Source organism: Lutra lutra, chromosome 5 (assembly GCF_902655055.1).
Source record: "Lutra lutra chromosome 5, mLutLut1.2, whole genome shotgun sequence".
In the NCBI taxonomy this organism is placed as follows: Eukaryota; Metazoa; Chordata; class Mammalia; order Carnivora; family Mustelidae; genus Lutra; species Lutra lutra.
The window spans coordinates 28,607,929-28,632,150 of record NC_062282.1 but is presented as its reverse complement, the minus strand read 5'-3'; the positions used below and the strand labels follow the sequence as shown (position 1 = coordinate 28,632,150).

Sequence of the window (24,222 nt, the reverse complement as noted above, 5' to 3'; positions counted from 1 at the left end):
TGGAGGTGCAGCCTTGATGCATGTTTGGGGAGGTCTTGGTTGTAGTAGGCTTTCCCCTCACACAGGGCGCCCCTGGTGTCTTCCCATATTCATACTTGAGGGTGGTACAAAAATTGATTCTCACTATTTTCTGCCTCCTTGAGAAATTCTTAAGAAGCAATCTTCAGATTCTGTGCTTATATTTGCTTTTGCATTTTCAGATTGAAGTAAATTTTCCTTAAAAGTTTTAAATGTATGTTACCTTGTGGATTAAAACATAATAAAGAAAACAGTACATATCCAGGATGGCCCCAGACACCCTAGTTTTTAATTGGTTAATTCTGGGATTATGACCACATGTTGAAATAATTCAAATGGAGGATGAAGCAGCTACTACAAAATACTCCATGCAGAAGTGTCAAGAGGCCCACTTTGCTCATGTCAAGATAAGATTTTCTGGGTAGAATGCAGTACTGGTGGCAGGTGTCTACCAGGTTCTGTGAGTTCTCGTGTTGTATGATGTCACCTACAGCCACAAGCATGTCCATGAAGACGTGTGTGTGTGTGTGTAATTCAAATTTTATTTCTGCAATTCTTATGAAATCTATGAAATTGGTCTCTGTAATAATTCCTGAAAGGCAGACCTGAAGCTTTCTCTGTGTTGTCATTAGAATAAATAGCCAAGACTTTTCTCCCTCATAATCAACGAAGGGACCAAGGAATGAGGCTTCCAGCTGATGAGTCCTGTTCCCACTCTCACCATGTCATCCTGCCTGAACACTTATAACTCAGGGAAGCCAACTCTGTGCCTACTCCTTCCTAAATTCCACTTTCATCCAAGGAATCTGATCCAAGGCAGCCAGTGAACCAGGCTGATGCCTCCAGTCTCTTTTCATTGAAATCTCCTTGGGGCAGACTGTCAGCAAGGCCTTGATGGTATGGACATCTGATCTCATCATTCCCTGATTCAGATCCTTTGTTGGCTCTCCTTGCATGGGATATAGCCTTCTGTGATTTGTTTCTGGTTACCACTTGCAAAGGTAGCTGGAAAACTCTGAAATAGACCCACATAATCATCTTTAGTTGATTCATGAAGAAGGTACACAAACAAGTCAATGGGAAAAGAAAAATCTCCCATCAAATTGTACTGGAACAACTGATATCTGAATGACTTATATTTTTTCCTTAATAACATACACAAAAAGACATTGACTATTAATACGTACTGTATACAAAAACTAACTCATAGTGTATCATCAACCTAAATGTGAACACCGAAGCTATGACTATTCTAAAGGAAAGTCATCCTAGTCTTATGATTGCACAGATTTATTATTCAGATCACACAAGCTGAAATCATAAAATAAATACATTTGATAAATTGGATTTTATAAAAAGGAAAAACTTTCACTCTTCTAAAGACATGTACAAGAAAGCAAAAATGTAAGCCATCAGCTGGGAGAAAATATTGCAGCACATTTCTCAGACAAAACCCTTGTATATAGACTATCTAAATAAATCTCACAACCAGTACAAAAATGAACAAAAGGTTTGAGCAGACACTTCTCAAAAGAAGATATGCAAAAGGCCAATAATCACATGAAAAATTACTCGACACATTGGTCATTAGAGAAACGCAAAATAAAACCACAGTATCATAGCACAGCTACTAGAATGAGTAAAATTAAAAAGACTGATGATGTGAACAGTTATAATGCAAGGAGACAGAGCTACTGGCACTCACATCCGTTCCATTGCTGAGGGGAGTGGGAAATAGTATAGCCACACACAGGAAAATTGCTCTGCAGTTTCTCAGTTCAGCCACACTTGCTGCATGACCAAGACATTCCACTTCTAGGTATTTACTCAAGTTAATGAAAGCCTATGCCCACTTGGAAATCTGTACACAAATGTTCATAACAGCTTTATTTATAATAACCCCAGAAACAAACTACATGCCCATCAATAGATGAATGAAGTAGCATTTGAATTATAGTCATATAATGGATGCAGCTTGTTGTATACAAATACTTAAAATTGATTTGAAAATCTCTAAGTGTGAGATGTGTTTTTCAGTGTCACTCTGTTGAGTCCCTTAAAATGTAATATTCAAGAATTATTGTTATATTTGAACATAATTAGAAATTCAAATACATTTTAATAATTTCTAAAATAGAGCTAGTACAGTTTGGAGGAGAGAAGAGATAGTGAGTATAAGAATTAGAGTTACTTCTTGAAGAATCAGACCAAGTGATCAGATACATCTATCAGACTTAATTCAAGTTTATTTTGTGAGTGGGACCTAGAGTTGTTCCATAATTATAACCTAAAATAACACATTTGAGAAATGATAAACACAGGCAAAATATTTAATATGTTGATCTTTGATGGGCATGAAATATGACACTCAGTATCTACATACAAAATACATGTATTTAGAGGTACATTTTAAGATGCTGATATAGAGTTCAATCCAATGTCATTTATGTTTCCCTTCATTATGTAATGATTCTTCTGCTTATCTGTTTCTATATTAGCACCAACCATGATCACATATTGGTTCCTACGGTAATTGACATGGTGCCCCCCAACTCAATCTTCTGTTGTTTGGTTTATCACATCCTTGGGGCACCTGGGTGGCTCAGTGGGTTAAAGCCTCTGTCTTTGGCTCAGGTCATGATCTCAGCGTCCTGGGATGGAGCCCCGCATGGGGCTCTCTGCTTAGCAGGGAGCCCACTTCCTCCCTCTCTCTCTGCCTGCCTCTCTGCCTACTTGTGATCTCTCTCTGTCAAATAAATAAATAAATAAAATATTTTTAAAAAATCACATCCTAATTGTAAGCTACTGGGAGATGGTTATTTGTTCAAGTGTCAACCAATTACCCTTGAAAAAGAAGGTAAATGGAATATTTGTTGTCTTAAGCAAACTTCTACCTAGTCCAAGGAACTAGCTCTTTCTAGATTTCATATTTTAAATGTCCTTAACTTGAGTGCGTTTTACCCAGTTCAACAATTTGATTCAGCCAACATCAACTGATTTCCTATTTGTAACAAGGCATCATGCTGGGAGCTTTGAAAGATACAAAGATGATGCAGAGTTTCCTGGTCCTCTCATGTGACTTCCCACAGTCTTACTTATTAATTAGTTGAAAAGTAGACTTAACTGTCATTGGCAGTGCCTCTTGTCTCATGGTCAGTTTATTTTAGTAATCTCACTTAGTGAAAATGAAATGATATAGCTCAGTACCTCAGGGTCAGCTGCAGTAAGGAGAGATGCATTTGGATAAAAAGCTAATGGTGTGTGGGGAAGATACTTGGAACTATCCTGGGGTGAAGGTGGGTCCCACATCAAATACCCTGCCAGTGTCAATAGCTTTTTACTGCTTGGTGGGTGTTGTGTACCTTTGAGAGGGGCTTTCTGAAAACAACATTTATCCTAAAAGAGAAACAAAGGACTTATTTTGCAAGTGGCTCTTCTTGCTCCTCAAATCACACTCTGATGGAAATTCCTTCAACCAAGGCAAGTCTTCATTAAAATTCCCAGAGAATATTACCTCTTTGATCTCCAGGGCGAGGGTGACATGTGGACAAGAGAAATGTAATGTCCTCTGTAGAGACGGTAGAAATCAATGACCACACTTGTTTGAGAATCCGTATAATGTAGAATGCCGAACAGAATGTGGAACTCCTGTCCTCATCATTAGTCCTGGTTTCTTTGGACAAGTTCATGACAGAAGCGAGAGAGCGGGTGGAAATGCTGAAGTCAGGCGGATGTCAGGAGTACAAGGAGGGAGGAGAGCTGGAGTTAGGTACCTTTTCTAAACAAGGGACTAGGCTGCTTCTAATCTGGCAAACTCATTGGTGAGCAACAAGTGTAAAAAGAGAAGGGAAGTGAGAAGAAAGGAGAAAAGAGGTAACCAAGGGTGGAAACAGTACAGAATGGCATCGTGTCAGCTTGAGCTTGTGGAGAAGGAGGGAAGACTTTGAATCACTTAGAATAACGTGGCGTCTCCTGTGGGTTGAGGTTTTCAGTGTCGCCTGAGAGATAATGAGACACCCCAGCAGGGTGCCGCCTGGAGACAACAGAAGGGCGGGAAGGGGTTGCCTGAGGGAGTAAGACAATTTGCTGAACATCATTTGATATAACAAACGAGGTAAGTTTTGATGCCGTCCTTGAAACCAAACAATCGCCAGGTAGACTTCTTGCAGGCTCGGCTCGGCGGGGAGCGGCTCGGGCTTTCACCGCCACCGCGTTTCCTAGGCAACCAAAGTGTAAACTTGAGAAAGAGCAGGGCCAGGGAAGGGATGGACAGTGAGTTGAGCCAATCAGGCTGCGACTCTGCTTCAGGGAGTCCAAGCCCGTGCAATGAGCGCCGAGGGCGGCCGGCAAGGCCGCGGGGGGGGGGGGGGGGGGGGGGAGCGGAGGAGGCCTCGGGGGATGGAGGGGCCTGAGCCCGCCCAGGCGCACACCCGGGAGCGCGTCCGTAGTTTCGGTTCCCAGCAACTGGTGGCCTCAGGTTAGCATTGAAGGTAAATCAATGTTTTTGAACTATTATGTTGGCTTGATCACTTTGGTTAGTTTTAGCTAAAGAAAGAAAGAAGGAGAGAGAAGACGAAAGGTGTTACTTTCTAAAGAGAAAACCAGCAGTTGATGAGACTTCTTGGTTGTCAGTCTGGGGAGGAAATAGCGTGGTTCTGGGAGACGATTTGTCATCTTTTGAGAAGAAGAGTGCAGATAAAAAGGTACAAAATCAATTTTATTCCCTAAAGGGGAAGGCAATACACATCATGAGCAGTCACTATGTGTAGGGTACTGACGTGTGAAGCGTTTGGGTGAATTGCTTCATCTAGCCTGTATGACCATTGGAAACAGCTTCGAGGTAAAGCATCTCCAAGTCATTAATGCCATCAAGAGACTGAGCTTTGATTCAGACCTTGGTTTTTCCGGCATTGAAAGATGTGCTATTTCTGTCATACCCTGCTGAACTGACCACTTAGATAGAAAACAGCAGTGGGCTGGACACTGCTTGCTGGACGTTGTCGAGTTGATTTGATTGGTCACAAAATTGAGAAGGACCTTATTAAACAGCAATACTGTTTATCTTGCCTTCAGTCTCTATTTTGTAACTGTATCTTAAATACTGAGATTTAAATTGTGGACATGTATTTCTATTTATATGCAAATAGCAGTGATCTAATAACCATCTAGTAGCACCCTGCTGAGTGCTGATGGTATGACTGGAGACACAAAGTTTACAGCCTTTGCCCTTAAGAACCTTAGAGTCTAGTAGAAGAGGCAGTTCTGAAAGCGGAGAGTTGCATCGTGATTCAGCATGGACACTATCTGGGTTTTGCGCAGATGGTGCAAAGGAAGACACAAGCGTTTCCCTCTGGTGAGAGTGGTTATGCCAGGCTTCACCATAGTGACTATACAAGGAAGATGAGGACTTTTCTAGGCCAACAAGTGAGGAAAAGTGTTCCTTAACATGGGACTGCATGTATAAAGGCACAGGGACAGAATACCATAGTGCGTGTGGGGAATATGAGTGGGTATAAATGCAGATTAGATTGTAAAGAGGTGGAGAATTGCTAGAAACATGGCTGGGGAGACAGGCAGGGCCAGTGTCTACTTCAAATGCGAAGATGTTTACTCTTTACCTGTACACAGTGGGGAGCCACAAAAAGGTTTTTAATTAGAGTGTGAAGTTCAGATTTCCATTTTTAAAGATGGCTATGACAGTCATCTGAAGGCTGGTTGGAGAGGGGAAGACTAGAGAAAATGAGCTAAGAGGCAATTTCAATAGTGGAGATGGGAGGTGACCAGGTCCTGGACTTAGGTGGTATCCATGGCAATGGAGACGAGGGAGGGAACAGAGAGGCAAGAGGTGTCAAGATGGTAAAATTCTACAGTATTTGCCTGCTGACTCAATACAGAGGGGAGGAGGAGTCTAGGATAATGTTCAGTGAATGACCTGGGGAAATGGTGGTATCATTTCCTGAGGCAAGGAATAGGAGGAAAAGATAATGAACTTGGTTCTGGAACATTAAACTTGAGTTGCCTGTAGGTCCTTGAAGCGCACACATTTTGTGGGGAATTCGAAAGATGACTGTGAAACTAGCACAGTGCATGAGTTGGAATAAAGATTCGGGAGCCAACGTGCTGTCAGTGGATGCAGCTAAAATGGCCGTGGGATGGCATGAGAGCATGACGAGGATAAATAACCAAATCCTGGGAAAGAGTAGCATTTTAAAAAGCAGGCAAAAGACAAGGGAGAGGCAAAATAGGTCAGACCTGAGACAAAGGGAGACAGAGGAAAGTAGCTTCACTGAGAGCGAAGTTTTAAGAAGGAAGAATGATCAACAGAGTCAACTGCTGCGCAAAGTGAAGTAGATGAGGAGTTACTGTTGGTGGTGGGAATCAGGTCGGCAGTGCTTCCTGAGAGAAGACTCAGTGGAGGGACAGCGGAGACCAGACTGCTTCAGTGGGCTGAAGTATGAATGGAAGGTGAGAAAGTGGAGAAGCAAGAGACTCCTCCAGGTGGTGGGCTTTGAAGGGAGAGAGCTAGAGGCAGTCTAGGATTGAGAGATCACTGCAGATTCATGAACTAAAAAGAGGAGCTGGTGGAGGGGAGGGAAGGGGCATAAATGATGGCTGAGGGTTGAAGAGGGTGTTGGAATTTGTGTTTTAGGTGGAGACCATCCTTAGATGGGAGGCAATTCTCACTTCCTACCAGACAGGGAGGACAAAGTCAGGGTGGTTTTGGAGATAAATACCTGTACAGACTTGGAGGAGGTGATGCAAGTGAGTTCATCTCCATTTTTACTGTGATTTTCAAGACAAGGTGTGGAGGAGCATGGCATAGGTTGAGAAGATTGAAAGAGGAATCTAATCAATGTCAAACTAATATTTCAGGGTTTGTAGACCAGAGGTCTCTGTGGCAACTGTTGCTGCTGTAGCATGAAAACAGCCACAGATCGTGCATAAACAAATGCGTGTTTATGGTTGGGCCCCCTACCTGGTGTAGAGCCATCACCTTCGTGCTACTGCTCAGGTGGTAGAAGGGGCAAGGGATCTCTCTGGAGCTTCCTTTATGAGACACTAATCCCATTCATGTTTTACCCTCGTGAATTAAGTACCTCCCTAAGTCCCTACCTCTTAATACTGGGAGTTAGGACTTTGACTTATGAATTTTGGAGGGGTATGAACATTCAGATCATAGTGCTAGGTATGAACATTCAGATCATCGAGGGACTGGCCAATGAGATTGCAGTGGAAGGAGTTGGGTGGATTGCTGTGGGAGCCATTAAGAAGGAATGACTCAGCTGCCAAGTGCTCTCTCCTTGTCCTCACTCTTCTCTGCTGCCCCGGGTGTGGATGTAATGGTGGGAGCAGCAAAGGTTCTTTTGTAACTTGAAGCAACTCTGAGGATACAAATAATGGTAAAGTAGAAAGATGGTAGTTCTTTGGGACATAGACTCTCTGAAATGCCTCCAGACTCCTTTACATGAGAAGAAAATAAACCTCTATCATATTCACAGACAATTACGTGTTTCTGTTATGAGTAGCTGGACATGATTTCTGTCTGATATGCTAGCTATGCAGATACTGTCACTCTGACATTGGATTTTTATCCATTGGCATTTCTTGGTTTTCTGGAAGTATCAGTTAAAAGCCTGCAAGATGCAAATAGTTGGCTGGATTTCTAAGTGGCTATAAAATAAACATTATATGGACAAATGACCCCAAAGGAGGCATTTTCAGTGACCATAAAATAGTTACTTAAGTGATTTTGGTTTCTAATGTTGCAAAAATACAAATGGTACTCAGACCTTTATTCCCATCTAAAAGTAGTAGAAGATAGACATTTGGGGTTTGTCTCTGCAGTGGGCTTGAAATCACTGAGGCCAAGGTCTCACGGTACCTGAAGAATGGGATATTGGAATGTTGCCTGGTTGGTTCTAAGAGCATAGTCACTAAAACCAGGGAGTTTGGAACGAAAGTTTTATTTTTCTTTTGTCTTTTTTGTTTGTTTGTTTGCATTTTGTACACAAATCCAGCCAAATCTTTGCTTACTTTTGTGTAGCTTAGGTCTTTTCTTACTCTGCCTCTTTAAGATCTTTCATGTAATAGGCTGTCTGACCGGAATAGATTGCAAGCAATTTCCTGGTAAAAACCCCAGAGACTAAAGGCAGAGAAAGATGGAGAAGGAGACAGCAAGGAGAGTGTTATTACACTGCCTCCTGCCTCCAGAGATTCCCTGGGGATGCTCATTATAAGGATCTCGTAAGCCTGGGACCTCTGGGCTTTAATAAACTGGTATCACATTGTGTTAGTTATATGGGTTCTTGAGTATAAGGCTGAAGAGTATTTTCTCACTTCTTCATAGCCAAAAATGCTGCAGAGGTTGCTGAGTGCTGATAAAATTCTATGGAGAGAACAGATTATAATGGAGTTACTTTATCTCCTCTCGACTATTTCTCAGGGGGGAGCTTCTCTCCTCACGTTTGATTGCTAGTTATTTTACTTGGGTAAAGGTCAATATCTAAGGTCAAGCCAAGCTCTGTACACATAAGCTTTTGCCAATTATATCAATTAGAAATACTTTTGGCTGTGATAGAGAACCTGACTGATAGGTTCCTCATGACAAGAGCGTGGAGTCAGGCAGTTGCTGACTTGGTACAGCAGCACAGTGATAGTAGGACTTTAAGTTGGTATCTGTGATTCCCTTGGCTTTTTCCTCATGACTGCATAAAGGCTGCCAAATCTCTGGACATTGCATTCTTGTTCAAGGCAGGAAGAGGCAAACAGAGTGGAAGAGTTCTCCTAGAGCTCTCGGTACTTTCAATTGGGTTTCTGGCCAGAACTCATTCACGTGGCCACCCAACTGAAAGCGGAATGCAGCAGATGAAGGAGATTGGAATGACTTTAGAATAAGCCAGTTGCAATGTCTGGAACATCAGATGTAGTTCAAATTCAACAAGGTTAAAACTACTCTGAGGACTGGTAACTCCTGGAAGGGACCTTGGCTGTTCCATTTATCACTGTGGAGTAGCAAATAATGGGTGTTCAGTAAACAGACATTAACTTCAGGACCAGGACCAGGGTGAGGCAAAGCAGGCACCTAGGGCACAATATTTAAGGAGGCACTGACTCTTAGGCTTGGACAAGTGCAATGTTGACATCTGCACAGTCCTGAGATGAAGGGCCTTCTTAAACATTGTACCCTAGCCCCCTACCTTACTGGGCCTGAATCCTGGCCCTGGTTGAATTAATAAAATGAAATTTCAAGCAGATGTATGAAGTAGACACTTTCCAACACTGATACTTATAATGCATTATTCTCAAATCATGCCATATCATAAACAGTAACACGAGGACTTAAGTCACATCCCAAAGAACAACAGAGAGAATAAAAGACAATGATTTAGGAGACATGGGCTCTAGAAAAACCTGCCTATTGACAAAGGCTAAAGCATGAATTTTAAACATCTTATGAAAATGTATTTTGGCACAGAGAGAACCTGATAAGATACCAGACTTCAGTGACGTCTCATTTCCAGTGTGTTCTTATCATTAAAGTATAGATCTGCATACCATCATACTTCAAATTGATGTGGAAATTAGCAATCCAAACAAAAACCAGCTGTTTCATGTATTCATAGGTTGTGGAACAATTTTAAAAATAATTTGTGGGAAAAGAGTAAATATAATGGAAGATAATCAGCTCAGTAGCTTTGACTTTGATTTTGGAAAAAAAACAAACAAAAAAGAAAACCCCAAAAAACAAAAACCAACACCTTGTACATCACTCTGCTAACTGAGCAACGGCCCTGAGGCATGAGGGAGAGGGGTTGTGTTTAGGACTCCCTTGTGTGGCCTGGTTTGGCCCTGTGCTGTTGTCCCCTTCCTTCCTCTGCAGTGAAAGCCTTCTAGCCCTCCAAGGCACTTTCCTCCTTGGAGCTCTGGCTTTCCTTCTCATTTCAGGAACCTTCCCTGAATTCCAAAGCAGTTTCTGAGCACCGGGGTGTCCCTGTTGAACATGGGGACGTCGCAAGAGCACATTCAGGTGTCAGCGCTGACTCTGCCATTGCCCCTGGCACTTTCTTGGTTGGCCAAGGACCAGGGTCCTCTGGGTTTATGCCAACGTCCTGGAATAGGACGGCAATGTTTGATAGAACCAATTGCCCGAGGCCATGTGCTCCTGCATGTAGAGCACTGAACCACAGATGTGGCCCCCGGAGTGGTTTGAATTGTGGTTTAATACTTCTCCTCCTGCCTCAATTTTATCCTGTGTTATGTTTTAGTTCTCCTCCAGCCCTGTCACTCAAGGTCTCACTCCTGCCACTAGAGGGACCCTGTAGCTCCTGTTGCTTACTTCTATTCTCAAACTCTGGAGCATCTTAAAACCCTCTGAAGGGACATCCTGGCGGCTCAGTTGGCTAAGCATCTGACTCTTGATCTCATCTCAGGCTTGATCGCAGGGTAGGGGTTTTGAGCCCCATGTTGAGCCACGTGTTGAGCCCCGTACAGATCCCTGCACTCACACCTGGAGATTCTAACTTCCTGGGCTTGGGGTGGGGCACGGACATTGATTCATCAACAACACCTCTGGTGCCCTTGTTGCTCCTCATGCTCTAGTTCCTTCTCTCCGCCAGGGCTGATCAACCTTGGAACTACCGGCATTGTGGACTGGAAGATTCTTGGTTGTCAAGGGCTGTCCTGTGCTTTGTAGGAAACTTAGCAGCATCTCTGGCTTCTACTCACTAGATGCCTGTAGTACCCCAGACACCTGCGGTGACAACCAAACATGTCTCCAAACATTGTCAAATATCCCCTGGGGATGGGGAGGGAGGGCAGGGTGGGTGAAATCGTACCTGGTTGGAACCATAGCTCTGTACCCCCTCCTGAAGACTTAGCACCGTCCCTTGTTAGTAGCTAGAGATGCTAAGGGTCTGTTTCACTGAACTTAGCTCAGATGAAGTTTGGGTTCAATGAAGGATCCCCCAGGATGTCAACAACACTGACCCACACCTGTGATTAAACTTGGGGTGTGGGCAGGTTCCCAGGACTCTACTGCAGAAACCATGTCTTTCCTCAAATCATCTGGGTCTTTCATTTCAGTCTCAGAGGGGCATCTTCTAGCCTCCTGCTAGGCTACTCTGAGCGCTGGGAGCCAATTCATGCCAGAGGAGCATTTTCTAAGGGAAACTCTTGAGGAACTACAGGATTTTGCCATCTGCTACATAACAGGAACTAGTTTATTGAACGGATTGGAGTCAGTAGAGATGGTTTGATATTTCCCTACCATTGCCTTCAAACACGATGTGTTGAATGTCCTACCCCATCCCTGGATGACATTTTAATTAGTAAAAGGTGCACTGAGTCTAAATCAAAATTTGAGTCTTACATCCTGTTCCCAAGTAGAGACAATCTAAAAATCCCCACATGTCCCCATCCACATAGGGATGGCCCTTAGGCACAGGATCATCCCCACAAAGTCAAGATGGGGAAAGGTTTGGCTTGGATGTAGGCTTGAGAGAAGGTCAGTATGTCTTCCATCTCCTAAGGGTGAGTTTGAAGCTCTACAGTTTAAGCAGCAGCTACCTACTCGTGACATTGTCTTGCTCTTTTCTTTTCTCTAAATAGAGGAATGTTTAAAATCACACAGAGCTATTATAGCAACTCTGGGTCCCTTGCTATTGAAATGGCTAATGTAATGGCACAGATACTTAACGGTTACAGAAATGCCTAAAAAGGTTTTTAAGGCAAGATTCACTACATGGCCTGGCTATGGGGAAAATGGGCTTGATGACATGAAGAGTCTTTCCAAAGACTGGACGGCTCTGCTGGCAGTTACTGTTTTCATGGGGCTGGGCTTCTGTGTTTTTCTCAGTACGACAGTTCCCTCACAGTACACACTGTCCCACTGTCTCTGCGCCCCAAGCAGTGGGGTGCAAAGGAGGACTGTCTGGGCAAAACCATGTCCCATCATCACGGTGAACATCCCTGTGCAGCCAGGCGAGGCCAGGCTGCTCTCCCTCCTCCTCCTCAGCCCACAGCCCTCCTCCTCTCTGTTCCCTCTACCACGTTTCCCTAATTCAGTTTCCCCCAACCCTTACAGGCTCACTTTCCCTTTCTCTAAAGTTTGTCTGACCTGACTAAACCTGCTGCAGTTCCCTCTGCACCTTCCTGCAACCATCCTTTTTTGTGAAAGAGGAAAACCAGAAGTGTAATGTCACAGAAAACAGAGGGTAGTGTGCTTTACAGAGGAGACGTTTCCTGTGGATTTTGTGTGAGAGGATGTGGAAGATCTTGGTGCTCTCTCTGTATCGGTGTCTGAATAAATGACTCCTGGGGCTCTCTCTTTGGTTTTAAGATCCACCTCTGTGTGTAAGCTGTTGGGTGTAGTTTCATGAAAGAGAGAGACAGAGAGACGGAGACCTCTCTCCTCTTACTACCACCAGAGAGTTGTAATTCAGTTTATGGCCGCAAGAAGGCACCAAAGGTTCAGTTTAAATCTGTCCCTGAACTCTGCAAAGACGACTTCTACTGAGACTCTTGAAAAGACAGACCTCCATGCAATTTTACCTTTCCATATCCTGTCCCACAATGATTCTTTTAAAATCCAAGCAGAGCGTTTTGGCAGGGGCAGGATGCTGTGCAGCTGGACAGTGGGATGAGGGAGCCTTAACTAGCTTCTGTGTGAGGAGCCCCAGTGACCCTTGCTGCAAAGTCTCCTTTGGCTTTGCTGCTGGAGGCTCCATCTGGACTGTGCCCCACATCTCCACTTGGCCTGTGCCCCACATCACGCCAGCTGGGGGAGTGTGGGTGGGTGTTGGCGGGGGTGGAGGGTGGTTGATCTCTGCCACCGCTGAGCCCTCCCTCTCCTTCACACTGTACATTTGAGTACTCTCCAACTCAGTTCTCTTTTCCTCTCTCTGTCCCTGCTGCCAGTATCTCTGCCCAGTCAGCAGGACCCCTCACCTGGCTGTCCCCAGTCTGTGCCATACTGAATCAGAGGGCTCTTTGACAACAAACTGTCACTGCCTTGTTGTCTCCTGTTGCTCTAGGTACAGGATCCAAACTGCCCAGCTTATGTCCCAGGCTCCTTGTGATCTGATGCCTGCTTACCTTCCCAGTGTCATCTTTCTCCAAATCTCCCCTTTCCATATTCCCTCCCTTTCCCAACAAGGGCTTCATCGCACCACCCGCCCACCATTCTGCAATCATGCTAGAATACTTGCATTTCTGTAATTATACCACTTTCTCTTTCGTTTGGGCCTTGGCACTCCGGAAGTGTACGGTGCCCTTCCTTCTTCTGCCCCCCACAACCCTAGCCTGGTTAACTACTCTTTCCTTTAGGATAAAAGCTTAGACAGTCCCTTCTCTGAGAAGTCTTCAGAAAGCCCTGCTCCAAGTCAGGTTAGCTACCTTCTTCTGATTTGTGGTGGCTGAGAAGTAGGGCTGCTCTCCCCCACCCCCTTACTCCCTCTTCCCCAGTCCAACCCAGTGACCTGCTCTAAATTAAGCCCTTAATAAACATTTGTTGGAAAAGGGACCCAGCCCCTCTGGGGAAATGCGCAGACGCGGTGTCAACACTAGGTGGCGCTGCGGCGCCGTGCCTGGGGAGGGCATGCTCTTTGGCGGTCACCAGGCAGGCTCCTAGAGGCTCAGGGAGGGTCTTCTGCAGTCTAGGGACGCTTTATGTCCTGCAGTGATGTTAAGTGACACACGTTTGGGGACAGACTCTTGCCCAGGTGCCTGGAGCCTTAAGGCAAGTTCCGGAAGCCCTGAGTGTCGTCCTTCATCACCAAAACCCTGCCCTGTTGGGTTTTCTTTGAAACCCCCCAGTTCTTACCAAACTTTGTTTCCTGTCCTGCTTAACCCGGGACTTCAGTGGTTAATCTTCAATCAAATTTAAGATTCTGCGCTGTTCAAGGAGTTGCTTCTCAGAGTCATCCTTCCTCTCTGACACTTGTGACTTGAAAACAGCACACAGAACATACGTTTGTTGATGAACCAGGTAACTAAGCAATGGATGTGAGTGGTTATCTCAGGCATTTCAAGAATCATGGCAGGAGGGAATGGACTTCTTTTTACTGAATATATCAGAGTCAACCCCAGAGGCCACCATGTGCACGGTCACTGTGTGGGGTCTGGCACAGGAGGTAAAACCCGCAGGAGGCTTTCCTGGGCTCTGCCCTGCTCTCCTGTAGATGGGAACCGCCTACTATGCTTTGAGATTCTTTTATCTTATTTCACAAACATGGTGAAGTAGAAAGAGCTCTGCTGAAACGTCAGAAGACCTACGTTTGGGTGTCAGCCGCGATCTGGGAGCAAGTTGCTTTACCAGCGCACGGCCTCAGTTCCCCAGTCCACTGAAGGAGGAGGGGCTTGGGGTGACCTCACGGTCCTAACGGTGTATGAATTCCTGGGAGCCACACCGAAGGCACCCCCCGTTGCTTTATCAGTGAAATAGAAATCATAACTGTAACTAGCTCACAGGGTTTTTTTTTTTTTAAATTGAGGTGAAATTTACATAATGTGAAATTAGTCATCTAAAAACATACTGTAGATTCGTAATGTTGTGCAACCACCATCTGTATCAGGTTCCAAAACATTTTAATCACCCCACCTCCTGCCCCTCTAAAAAACTCCACTCCCCTTGGCCGCCTTCCCCCAGGCCTTGGCCAGAGCCAGTATGTGTTCTATCTCTGTGCATTTGACTGTTCTTGATGTTCCCTATACATGGAATCCATGTGTGACTTTGGCTTTTCCTTCTTGTGTCTGTGCATGCAGAATGGCTTTGTCCCGCTCTCTGCCCGTTGCATTGCTACTCCCCCCTCAAGGCCAGATGTGAGGTCCCTTCCCCAATTCCCACGGCTCTGTGCTGAAGCACCAATCTTGTAGTTTTCTCACTCTACCCTAATCATCCATGTGCACCTCCCCTTCTCCAGCTGCTAGTGAAATCTGGGCTCCTGAAGAACAAGGACAGACCTGGGTTCATCTTTGGGTTCCCAGCACCCAATAGATTCCGACCAATGGTACCTACCCAACAAATAGCTGTTGAATTAGCAGACGAGTCCACTCTTTATGTGGGTCAAAGTTACACTTACTGCACAGAAGGACCAAGCAGGAGCATGGGAACAGTAGAGGATAATGCAGTGTTATTATGATCCCAAGCCTGGGTCCACAAGGAGGTAGGGCATCTGAAGACTGGGTGACCTTGGAGAAGCAGAACCGTGTTCTGTCCATCTGTTGCTCTGTGGATGGACATTTGGGCTTTCTGTGCCTTTGGCCCCCGTGAGGAATGCGGCTGTGAACAGGACGCACGTGTTTTTGTTTGAGCTTCTGTTCTCAGTTCAGCTCCTTGGGCGTTTGTGAGGCCTGGGCACACGCCTGCCATGGGGTCGGGAGGCCATAAACTCGAGCAACTGACGCTGTTAATTTTGAAGGTGTGTCAGTAGGGCCCCGCATGGGTCCTTTCTCGTGCTGTCTCTCACACACCCCGTTACTGGTTTGTGGCCTGTGTGTCTCTCCATTCCCCGCCTGCCCCTGTGACTGGTGTGGCAAACCAGAACCAGTAGGGCGGGGTGTAAAAGGCGGGGGAGAGGTGGTGGAAATGAGGACACGGAGGTGAATGGGGGAGGGGGACAACCACTGAGGGATTCACTGAGTGAGGGCTGGGGGCCTGAAGGAGCTGTCACTGAGGTGGATTTAAGAATGAGGAGGGCACAAGATTGCTGATTGCCTTTCCAGCTCCCTTGGCAGCGGGGAGGGACATGGTGGTAGTGCCGCTAGCAGCCTCTGGTTAGGTCTGCTCAGGCTGCTTGGGGCTAGGAAGAGCCTCGGGCAAGGCTAGCGGTGTAAGGGGGTAGGGGGGGCCTGGAGGGAACTGGGGTTTTCGTACAGAAACCCAGGGTTCTGACTGTGGCTGAAGCCTTCTGTGGGGTGCCCTTAGGGCTAGAAGCTGGGGTCAAGCTCCAGGAGTTGTCAGTTTGACATCAGGTGACAAAATAGTAACAGGAAAATGAAGGTTTGAAGAGGCTAATGCTGCCAGGAAGGCAGCTGATTTGGGCTGTGGCTGAGATTGCTGGATGAGTTTGAGACCTGTGTGTACAGGCCCACTGGGAGTGTAGAGAGAGGCCTCCGAAAGCATGGCGGGTGGCCATCTGGATTTCTGGCAAACCCGTTCCTTCGCTGCTGGAGGAATCGAGGAAGGATCCAGCCAGCTTTGGGCAGACCAATTTCTTCTTCATGTGGAATAAAGCCACCAGGACCTAATGGACAAAGGCCTCCTTCTTGCCTTGGGGGTCTAAGAGAACTGAGAATTACTCCCAGTTACATTCATGTCGTGGGAACAGAATGTGGGTCAAGAAGGAGAGAACTTCTAAGTTGGCTCTTGGGACGTGTGGTAGGAAATGAGGCAGTTGGGAATTCACATCCCTGACTTATCTGTTGTGGTCTCAGTTTTCAGTTTGAGTCCCTCGCTCTAAAGTGAAATAATGAGATTTTTGTGGGGGAGAACTCACCACTTGTAGTGTAGATGAACAGCCTTAGAGAGCATCCGTCTGAGAGTTGTCGGCCCCGATGAAAAGAATTCCCTCCTCCTGGTGTGGGCCTCAGGAGAATTGCCAGCACTAGGCCAGGGACAAGGCGTGGGGAGGGGGGAGCCCTTGAGCCAAGGGCAGATCCATTCCAACACCATCTTTTCTGCATTTGAATGCTGTGTCTGCCTACCCCTCAACTGTCTTGCTCCTTCATTCACAACTCCCATTAAGAAAAGTAATTTCTAGAATCCCTCATTTGCTGGGTCAGTGAGCTCATAGGAGGATTAGTTGTTTTTGGAACAGGGAGGAACTGTAAAATCATTCAAGCCTTTCACTTGACAGAGAAGGAGAAACCAGAGGCCCAGAGATTTGCTCAGACGTCGCTGGGAGGGAGTTGGAGTCTGGACTAGAACCTGGGTCTCTAGGCCGTCATCCCAGAGTGCTTTCCACTTCTGCAGGTTCTGAAACCCCAAACCGCCCTGCAGGAGTTTGTGTGTGGCTCAAGGGACCTCTCAGGAGGGAGGTTCACGGTACCCACTCTCTCCTATTTCTGAATATTTAAAACACAAAAGCCAAACTGTAGACAAAAAAAGATCTTATATCTACTTGTCAGGAGAGAGAGAGTATCTGTTTACCATTCTCTGTCTCAGGAATCCAGATAGTAATGAACACCAACCTCTTAATCAAAACATGCCAGTTACGGGCAGGGATTACGAGGGCCCAGTGTGGAGCAGCTCAGCCAAGACAGAAACAATAAAAATTAATGTTTAGACCAAAGAGGAGAATATTAAATGCGGAGTCAAAGGGAATATGTAGAATGCTAACTACAAGAATAAAGCATAGAACGGCGACTCAAAAAGGAGAATATAGGGAAGTGGGACTTTTCATTTTATGGTGGGAGGAGTGTTTCGACAAAATGAAAGTGTATCTGGGAAAGGCTGTTTATTTGAACTGTTGTCCAGAACTGTTGTCCAGGCTGGAGAAATCAGATGTCCTCAGGACCAGAGAAGTAAGCAAGGAATACTCCAGGCACATAGTTGGTCTAGCTAAAAGCTGGAAATTCTGAGAAGTTCGAGGCTTTTCCCAGGAAGTGGATGAGAGTGTTTTCCTTCTGGGAGAGGCTGCTGTCCCCCTACCCAGCCAGAAGCTGGGTGATGAGGCCCGAGCTCTGCTGATGTGCTGCAAATTTTCCTCTCAGATGGCAGGGACAGCACGGCACGATCGAGAGATGGCAATCCAGGCCAAGAAAAAGCTCACCACGGCCACTGACCCCATTGAAAGACTCCGACTGCAATGCCTGGCCCGGGGCTCCGCAGGCATCAAAGGACTCGGCAGGTAGGATCTGGGCCAGGGGGTGGCAGGGGGCCAAAGTAGAGATGCGGGACACAGCCAGGTGGGGCTATGACTAGCTCTGGGTCTTTAAGCAAGTCTTGGCCTCCTAGGGTCTCCATTCCCTAGTTGTAAAATGCAGTTTGGAAGAACTGATCTCTGAGGTCCCTTGTGACAATTTTTAGTTCTTTGTCCGAGATTCAGCAAGGCTGTGTCTGTGACAAGAGAGCCCAGCTACTGGGACACCTGGAAGTGAAGGGAGAGGCATGTCCAGGTACCAGAGACATGGAGCAGGACCTGGAGAGAGACGCTCCTAGCAGCTGTGACAATAGGGGCCAGGGTGGAAGAGGGAGGAGGTTGCTTTCAGCTGGTCCTATCTTGCTCACCTCTGCGGGGCCACAGAAATTGCCTGTGGGATATCCCACTGCAGTGGGATTCTCCCAGCTCCATAGAGCCTGTCCTCGGACCCTCTGATAGTGGAAGAAGTCCTCGAAACCTAAGGAGAAAGAGATTGTTAGCCTCCAGTGGGCAGATCCTGTGCATTCTTTCTCTCTCTCCTTTTTAAAAGATTTTTTTTTAAAGATTTTATTTATTTATCTGACAGACAGAGATCACAAGTAGGCAGAGAGGCAGGCAGAGAGAGAGGAGGAAGCAGGCTCCCTGCTGAGCAGAGAGCCCGATGCGGGGCTCGATCCCAAGACCCCAGGACCATGACCTGAGCTGAAGTCAGAGGCTTAACCCACTCAGCCACCCAGGTGCCCCCTTTTAAAAAGATTTTAAAAAATTAATTAATCAAGTAATTTACTTGAGAGAGAGAGCATTTCCGTGGTGGGCAGGGGGAGCAGGGAGAGAGACAAGCAGACCCTGAGTGCAGAGCCCAGCACGGGGTTTGATCCCACCACCCTGACCGAGCCAAAATCAAGAGTCAGATGCTTAACTGACTGAACCACCGAGCCCCCCATTACCTCTCTCTGACAGACTATAGGAGAGCCTGCCATGAGCCAGGTGCATGTACATTCGTGGGTGAACAAGGCCCCTCCAGGCCCCAGGCAGGCCTTAGACTGAGGAGACTGAGTGTCACGGAAGTGAGAATCTCCGTGGTGACGTCGTGTGTGAGAGAAGTACAGGGCACCCCTGCAGGGGCCCCGACCTCTTGTGGACGGCTTCTCTTCCAGGGAGGTACTTGCTGAGTATCAGGAGTGTCACGTTCAATGGTCTCAAATTCTCACAGGAAGCCCAGTGCTGTCAGAAGTCCAGACTGTGGACACATGGACCCTGGTGGCCAGGCGGCCACAGTCCAGCAGGAAGACTAGCCCACTTCCCTTCACTACCGTATCACCCTAACTTCCAAACTCCACCTCTTTCATTCTGGAGTCCTATCCCTGTCCTTGGTGCAAACCCCTCAGGGACACTGCCCTCTCACCTACTCACCGACCCACTCAGTTGAGTCCCTCTTGCTGCCTGCATCCTTACCCCCCAGACCAATCCCTAACAGCCCTGCCCCTATGAGCCAGTTTATTGGCTCATTTATTGGCTCGTTCATGCTCCAGTGTGCCGTCTGCCTCTGCCCCTTTACTGGTTTTGCCCTTTCCTTAATCACTCTTCAACTCAAGTGGAAGCTACCCCCTCCTGTTTCCTTCCTTTCCAGATTAGACTGGGGTTACGGTTTTTTGAGACCGCATTAGGGAAGCACCATTTTCATCGCATCATGTCAAGGATGCATACTGTCAACTTGACTTGTCACTATTGATGTTGACCTTGATCATCTGGCTGAGACAATCTTAGGCTGGCTTCTCCAATGAAAAGTTACTGTTCCCTCCCTTTCTGTATTGTACTCCTTGGAAGGAAGTCTCTGTGCAGAGCCACACATGGGGAGTGGGGACTATGCTTTCCTCCTTGAGGACAGAGTATGTGCACAATTTATCTGGAATATTTCTGCAAGAGAGATTTGTCTTTTCTAATAATATTTGCTTATTTCTTTATTGAATCATTTACTTAAACCAATACGGACTCATGGATATTTAGTTTATACTTTGGGTTACAACACAACACTATTTTATTGCCCAAAATGTTGAAGTCTGGGCCTTAGGAGCTCTTTCACTTGGCTCCTGTGTCCCTTTGATGTAGCCCCATCAATGTAGTTTTGTTTGTTTTGAGCACTTCCTTACTTTCTGGTATAAGAAATTCCAAGCTCATCTTGTATATCATGCCCCAGTCCTAGAATCAGACATTTCTCCAAAAAGCCCCATTCCTTTTATTGAAGAATTGTATTAGAGACCAATATCTAGGCTCTAGATGTGCTTGTTAATGGGGTGTTACTTCTAGGTTCTCTTAGCTGACAGAAAAAGAAAATATATGATATATGTACATAGCCACCATTATAAAATCATACAGAATATTTTTAACTGCCCTAAAAATCCCCTGTGCTCTGCCTATTCTCTTCTCCCCTTTCCCTTGTCTTTTTATTGTCTCTATAGCTTTGCATTTTTCAGAATGTCTTAAAATTAGAATCACATAGTACATTTTATTTTATGAGAGGCTCGGAAGAGGCTCTCCTCTTTTGGGAGGAGGGTTCAGAGTAGAATCTAGGGCTTCTGTATTTTACTTTAAAAAACTTTGAGAGTGTTTATTCTTAAATCTTTATCCTTACCCTTTGTTCTCTGTTTTTTTTTTTTTTTCCTTTCTTTTTGTGTCCGTGTGTGTTTTCTTTAGAGTGTTTCGAATTATGGATGACAATAACAACCGAACTCTTGACTTCAAAGAATTTGTGAAAGGGCTAAATGATTATGCCGTGGTCATGGAAAAGGAAGAGGCAGAAGAGCTCTTCCGGAGGTTTGATAAAGATGGAAATGGAACAATAGACTTCAATGAATTTCTTCTTACATTAAGAGTAAGTGGCCTCATGAATCTGTATCTGCTGAGTTTGGCTTTCACATGGTTTGGGTTGGCTATTTTAAGGTTTTGTTTTCAGAAGTTGTCAGTGCACTGTGGAGGAGATGGGAAGGAGATCAGTAACAGGTTTAGGGACTTTTCAGAGTAATTGTCATGCATGTTGTTTAACGGCACGCAAACCAGTTCATACCCTTGAGAGGAAACAGATATTTCATGATGTATGATACAAAACAAGCTCATTTACTTGTGTTGTCTGTATCTGTGTGTGTGTGTGTGTGTTTTTCTATTTATCTAGCCTCCAATGTCTAGAGCCAGAAAAGAGGTAATTATGCAAGCTTTTAGGAAGTTAGACAAGACTGGAGATGGAGTTATAACAATTGAAGATCTTCGTGAGGTATATAACGCCAAACACCACCCTAAGTACCAAAATGGAGAATGGACAGAGGAACAAGTATTCAGGAAGTTTCTGGATAACTTTGATTCACCCTATGACAAAGATGGATTGGTAAGTAGAAGAGCTTAACTTCAGTGGAATTTCTTCTGTCGAATTTGTAATTTTAGTTAGGAAATAGAGCCAAAGCTTTAAGAGATATGTGTAACATATTCCTTATAAGTAGAAGTAAAGTATTTCCTTAGAGACTATCTAGAAAGTTGGGAAAGAAAGTGATAAGATATGTGTGTGTGCACATATATTGGTAAGGGATCCACACACGGCTAAATACCCATCATCTGGAGAACGTGGTCTTTTGATTTAACACTCCATTTCATGGTCACTGTACTTACCGTACTTAGCCAGCCACATTCCAATGAGCTAGACTGCAGCAGAGCCTATTCAACTTCAAAATGAAACCGTAATTTAATTTTTTGGAACATGATTCACGAGGTGTTTCAGGCTGTGGCAGTGCTTTTCACACTCACCCCCACAACATTGTGTGTCATCACACTTTGCCATGCAGGCATGCCATTTAAGGGAGGCCTTCAATAAAGGGAATGCCAGATAACAGAATTCATTTGATTTCATCTTTAGTGGGCTTTGAGATTAACTTGCATTTGGAAACTACAGTGGCCTTAAAAAAACCACCCCACTTCCATTAACTGGTATCTTTAGGCTACAAATGCATAGTTTGATAGGCTAAGGAATTGCATTTCTGCAGCTGTGTCACGCTGAGATGACAGTGTCAGTCATCTGTCTTTTATCAACAGCTGTAAGTGGACTTTTGAACTTGGCCTCAGTTCTGCTATTAGGTGTCTTGGCCGCTCTGATGATGGGGAAGGGAGTGTTCTCCTTGGTTGACAGTCAGTGCAGCAGAACCCTAGGGAGGGTTCTTCACCCCCGAGTTACACAGGAAGAAGAATGGGGCACTGGGCAGGAGGAAAAATGGCAATGGTAGGAATAGGAAACAAGGCTTCCCCTTCTGAAGGGAATTTCCCCCAAATTTTTCTGTGAAACTTCATGGAAAGTCTTATTAGCAAGGGGTTAGGGAACTACCTTTCTTTCCTTCCTGCTGACATTTTCCCCCAGGGGACAGAGAAATACCCCTCTTTTTAGTTGAAGGAATTATAGAGGTGGATTAAAAGGAGGGGTTAGGGGGAGATTTTGTAGGGCAGCCTAATGCTTAGGGACAGACATAACAGAACTGAACCGTATGTTTTCTTCCAACATAGCCGGCCTTTGATCTCTGAAATGGGAGTGGAAAAATAGTCAACTGCCATTTCCCCAAATTAGCCCACCTCTACATGAGATCCCAGGGTATACTTGCCTGCTCTCTGCAGGTGGTTCCTTCTCCCCGTTGCCAGGGGAAACCTCAGCTGCTCTTTGCTCTAACCCAAGTCAAAGTGGCCGGTTGTTATGATTCAGCTGATTTAAAGTTCCCACCCCTGTGCTTTCTGACATTTATTCTAACAAGCCATCTCAGGTTCTCAAATACTCGTAAAGGTCACTGGGGGTTTTTAGCAGTTATAGTGTTTGATATTACCTGAATATCACAGACCCTGTATAAATTCCCAGCTGACTGTGCCTGATCATCATCTGGGGGGATGGATTAATAATGTACATTGCTGGCTGCCCGGCAGAACTACAGAACCTGATGATTTTTGGGTGGAGATCAACGATTTGCAATTTTAGTAAGGGCCCCCGATGACTCTTAATCATGTTCACATCTGAGATCCTTGTCTCTAAAAGATTCAGAAGTGCCCCTTTTTAATTACTACATATAATATGTATATGAAACTTCTGCGGCATAATTACAGATCTAGATAATTTATTCAGTACTTACCTACTGGGTATTGTGCTAAGGGTTTTACAGAGAGGTCTCACTTAAAAGACATAATGAAAATGCTTCTGGAATGTGATTCAGACTTTTGTACACTGAATCATATTTTAAATGCACAAGGAACTGTTCATGTAAAGAAACTTCATGGTAAATTCTTTCATAAAGAGGATAATTAGTTCTTAACTTATCTTTCCAAATTGAGTTGTTTTTATAATTTTTTTTTTAATTTTATTTATTTGTCAGAGAGAGAGAGGGAGAGAGAGCAAGCACAGGCAGACAGAATGGCAGGCAGAGGCAGAGGGAGAAGCAGGCTCCCTGATGAGCAAGGAGCCCGATGTGGGACTCGATCCCAGGACGCTGGGATCATGACCTGAGCCGAAGGCAGCTGCTTAACCAACTGAGCCACCCAGGCGTCCCCCAAATTGAGTTGTTTTATACATCAAGATTTCTTATGATGAAGCATAGCTATGTTTGAAGCCAGTGCACTCATTTGTGGTTAAAATATATAGCTCCTATCCAAATAAGACAGAATTTAGACTAAGGCAAGAAATTTAGTACACTTCTCAGCTAAGGATGATGCTCAAATTTGTGGGCTAAGCTCTCAAGTAGTCATAAAGCCTCCTGGGGTTTATAGTAGTCATGGATTTTAATGTAATGGTCCTGTACTAATAATTCCCATACCCCACTCTCCAAGCAATGGGTACCCCAGAAGTCATGTGGATGAAAGCAACTGTATAAAGTATGAAGTGAACCTTATTCACTCTGATTCTTTTTTTTTTTTTTTAAGATGTATCTATATAATTGAAAGAGAGAGAGACTGAGCAGGGGGAGGGACAGAAGCAGGGGGAGAGAGAGAGAATCTCAAGCAGACTCCCCGCTAAGCATGGAGCCTGAGGTCGGTCTTGATTTCATGACCCTGAGATCACGACGTGAGCCAAAATCAAGAGTCAGATGCTTAACCAGCTAAGCCACCCAGCCACTACCCTCTCTCCTATTCCATCTCTAAACCCCACCCTAGTTGGTTGAGATTTTTACTTCTTGTTTTTAATATCTATGTTTGAAAGTTTTCATTTATATATTTCATTTTACAATTACAAATATTTTTTAAAAATCTCTCAGAAGTAGATTAGCCTTTGAGAGAATATGGGTCTTGTTGTCTCATCTATCTCATAGAGTTTTTTTTTAATAATTAAAATTAT

The 24,222-nt window shown here is 45.1% G+C and overlaps 1 protein-coding gene across 10 annotated transcripts in view; it reads left to right on the top strand.

Moving 5' to 3' along the window:
* The first annotated feature begins 3,750 nt into the window (after positions 1–3,750).
* CAPSL (calcyphosine like) overlaps positions 3,751–24,222 on the top strand; it is a 29,695-nt gene continuing 9,223 nt past the window's right edge. For 5 of the 10 annotated variants that reach the window (XR_007127647.1, XM_047731186.1, XM_047731193.1 and 2 more), the window contains exons 1-3: positions 17,523–17,864; positions 20,571–20,748; positions 21,046–21,255. Coding sequence is in view for 9 of the 10 variants with exons in the window: in XM_047731186.1 (XP_047587142.1) it covers positions 17,704–17,864; positions 20,571–20,748; positions 21,046–21,255 (549 nt within the window). In the remaining variant the exon portion in view is untranslated. Of the gene's footprint in view, positions 3,892–3,911; positions 4,133–4,420; positions 4,509–4,639; positions 4,722–17,522; positions 17,865–20,570; positions 20,749–21,045; positions 21,256–24,222 lie in introns of those variants that run through there. The other 5 variants (XM_047731192.1, XM_047731190.1, XM_047731189.1 and 2 more) reach the window with 5 other exon arrangements.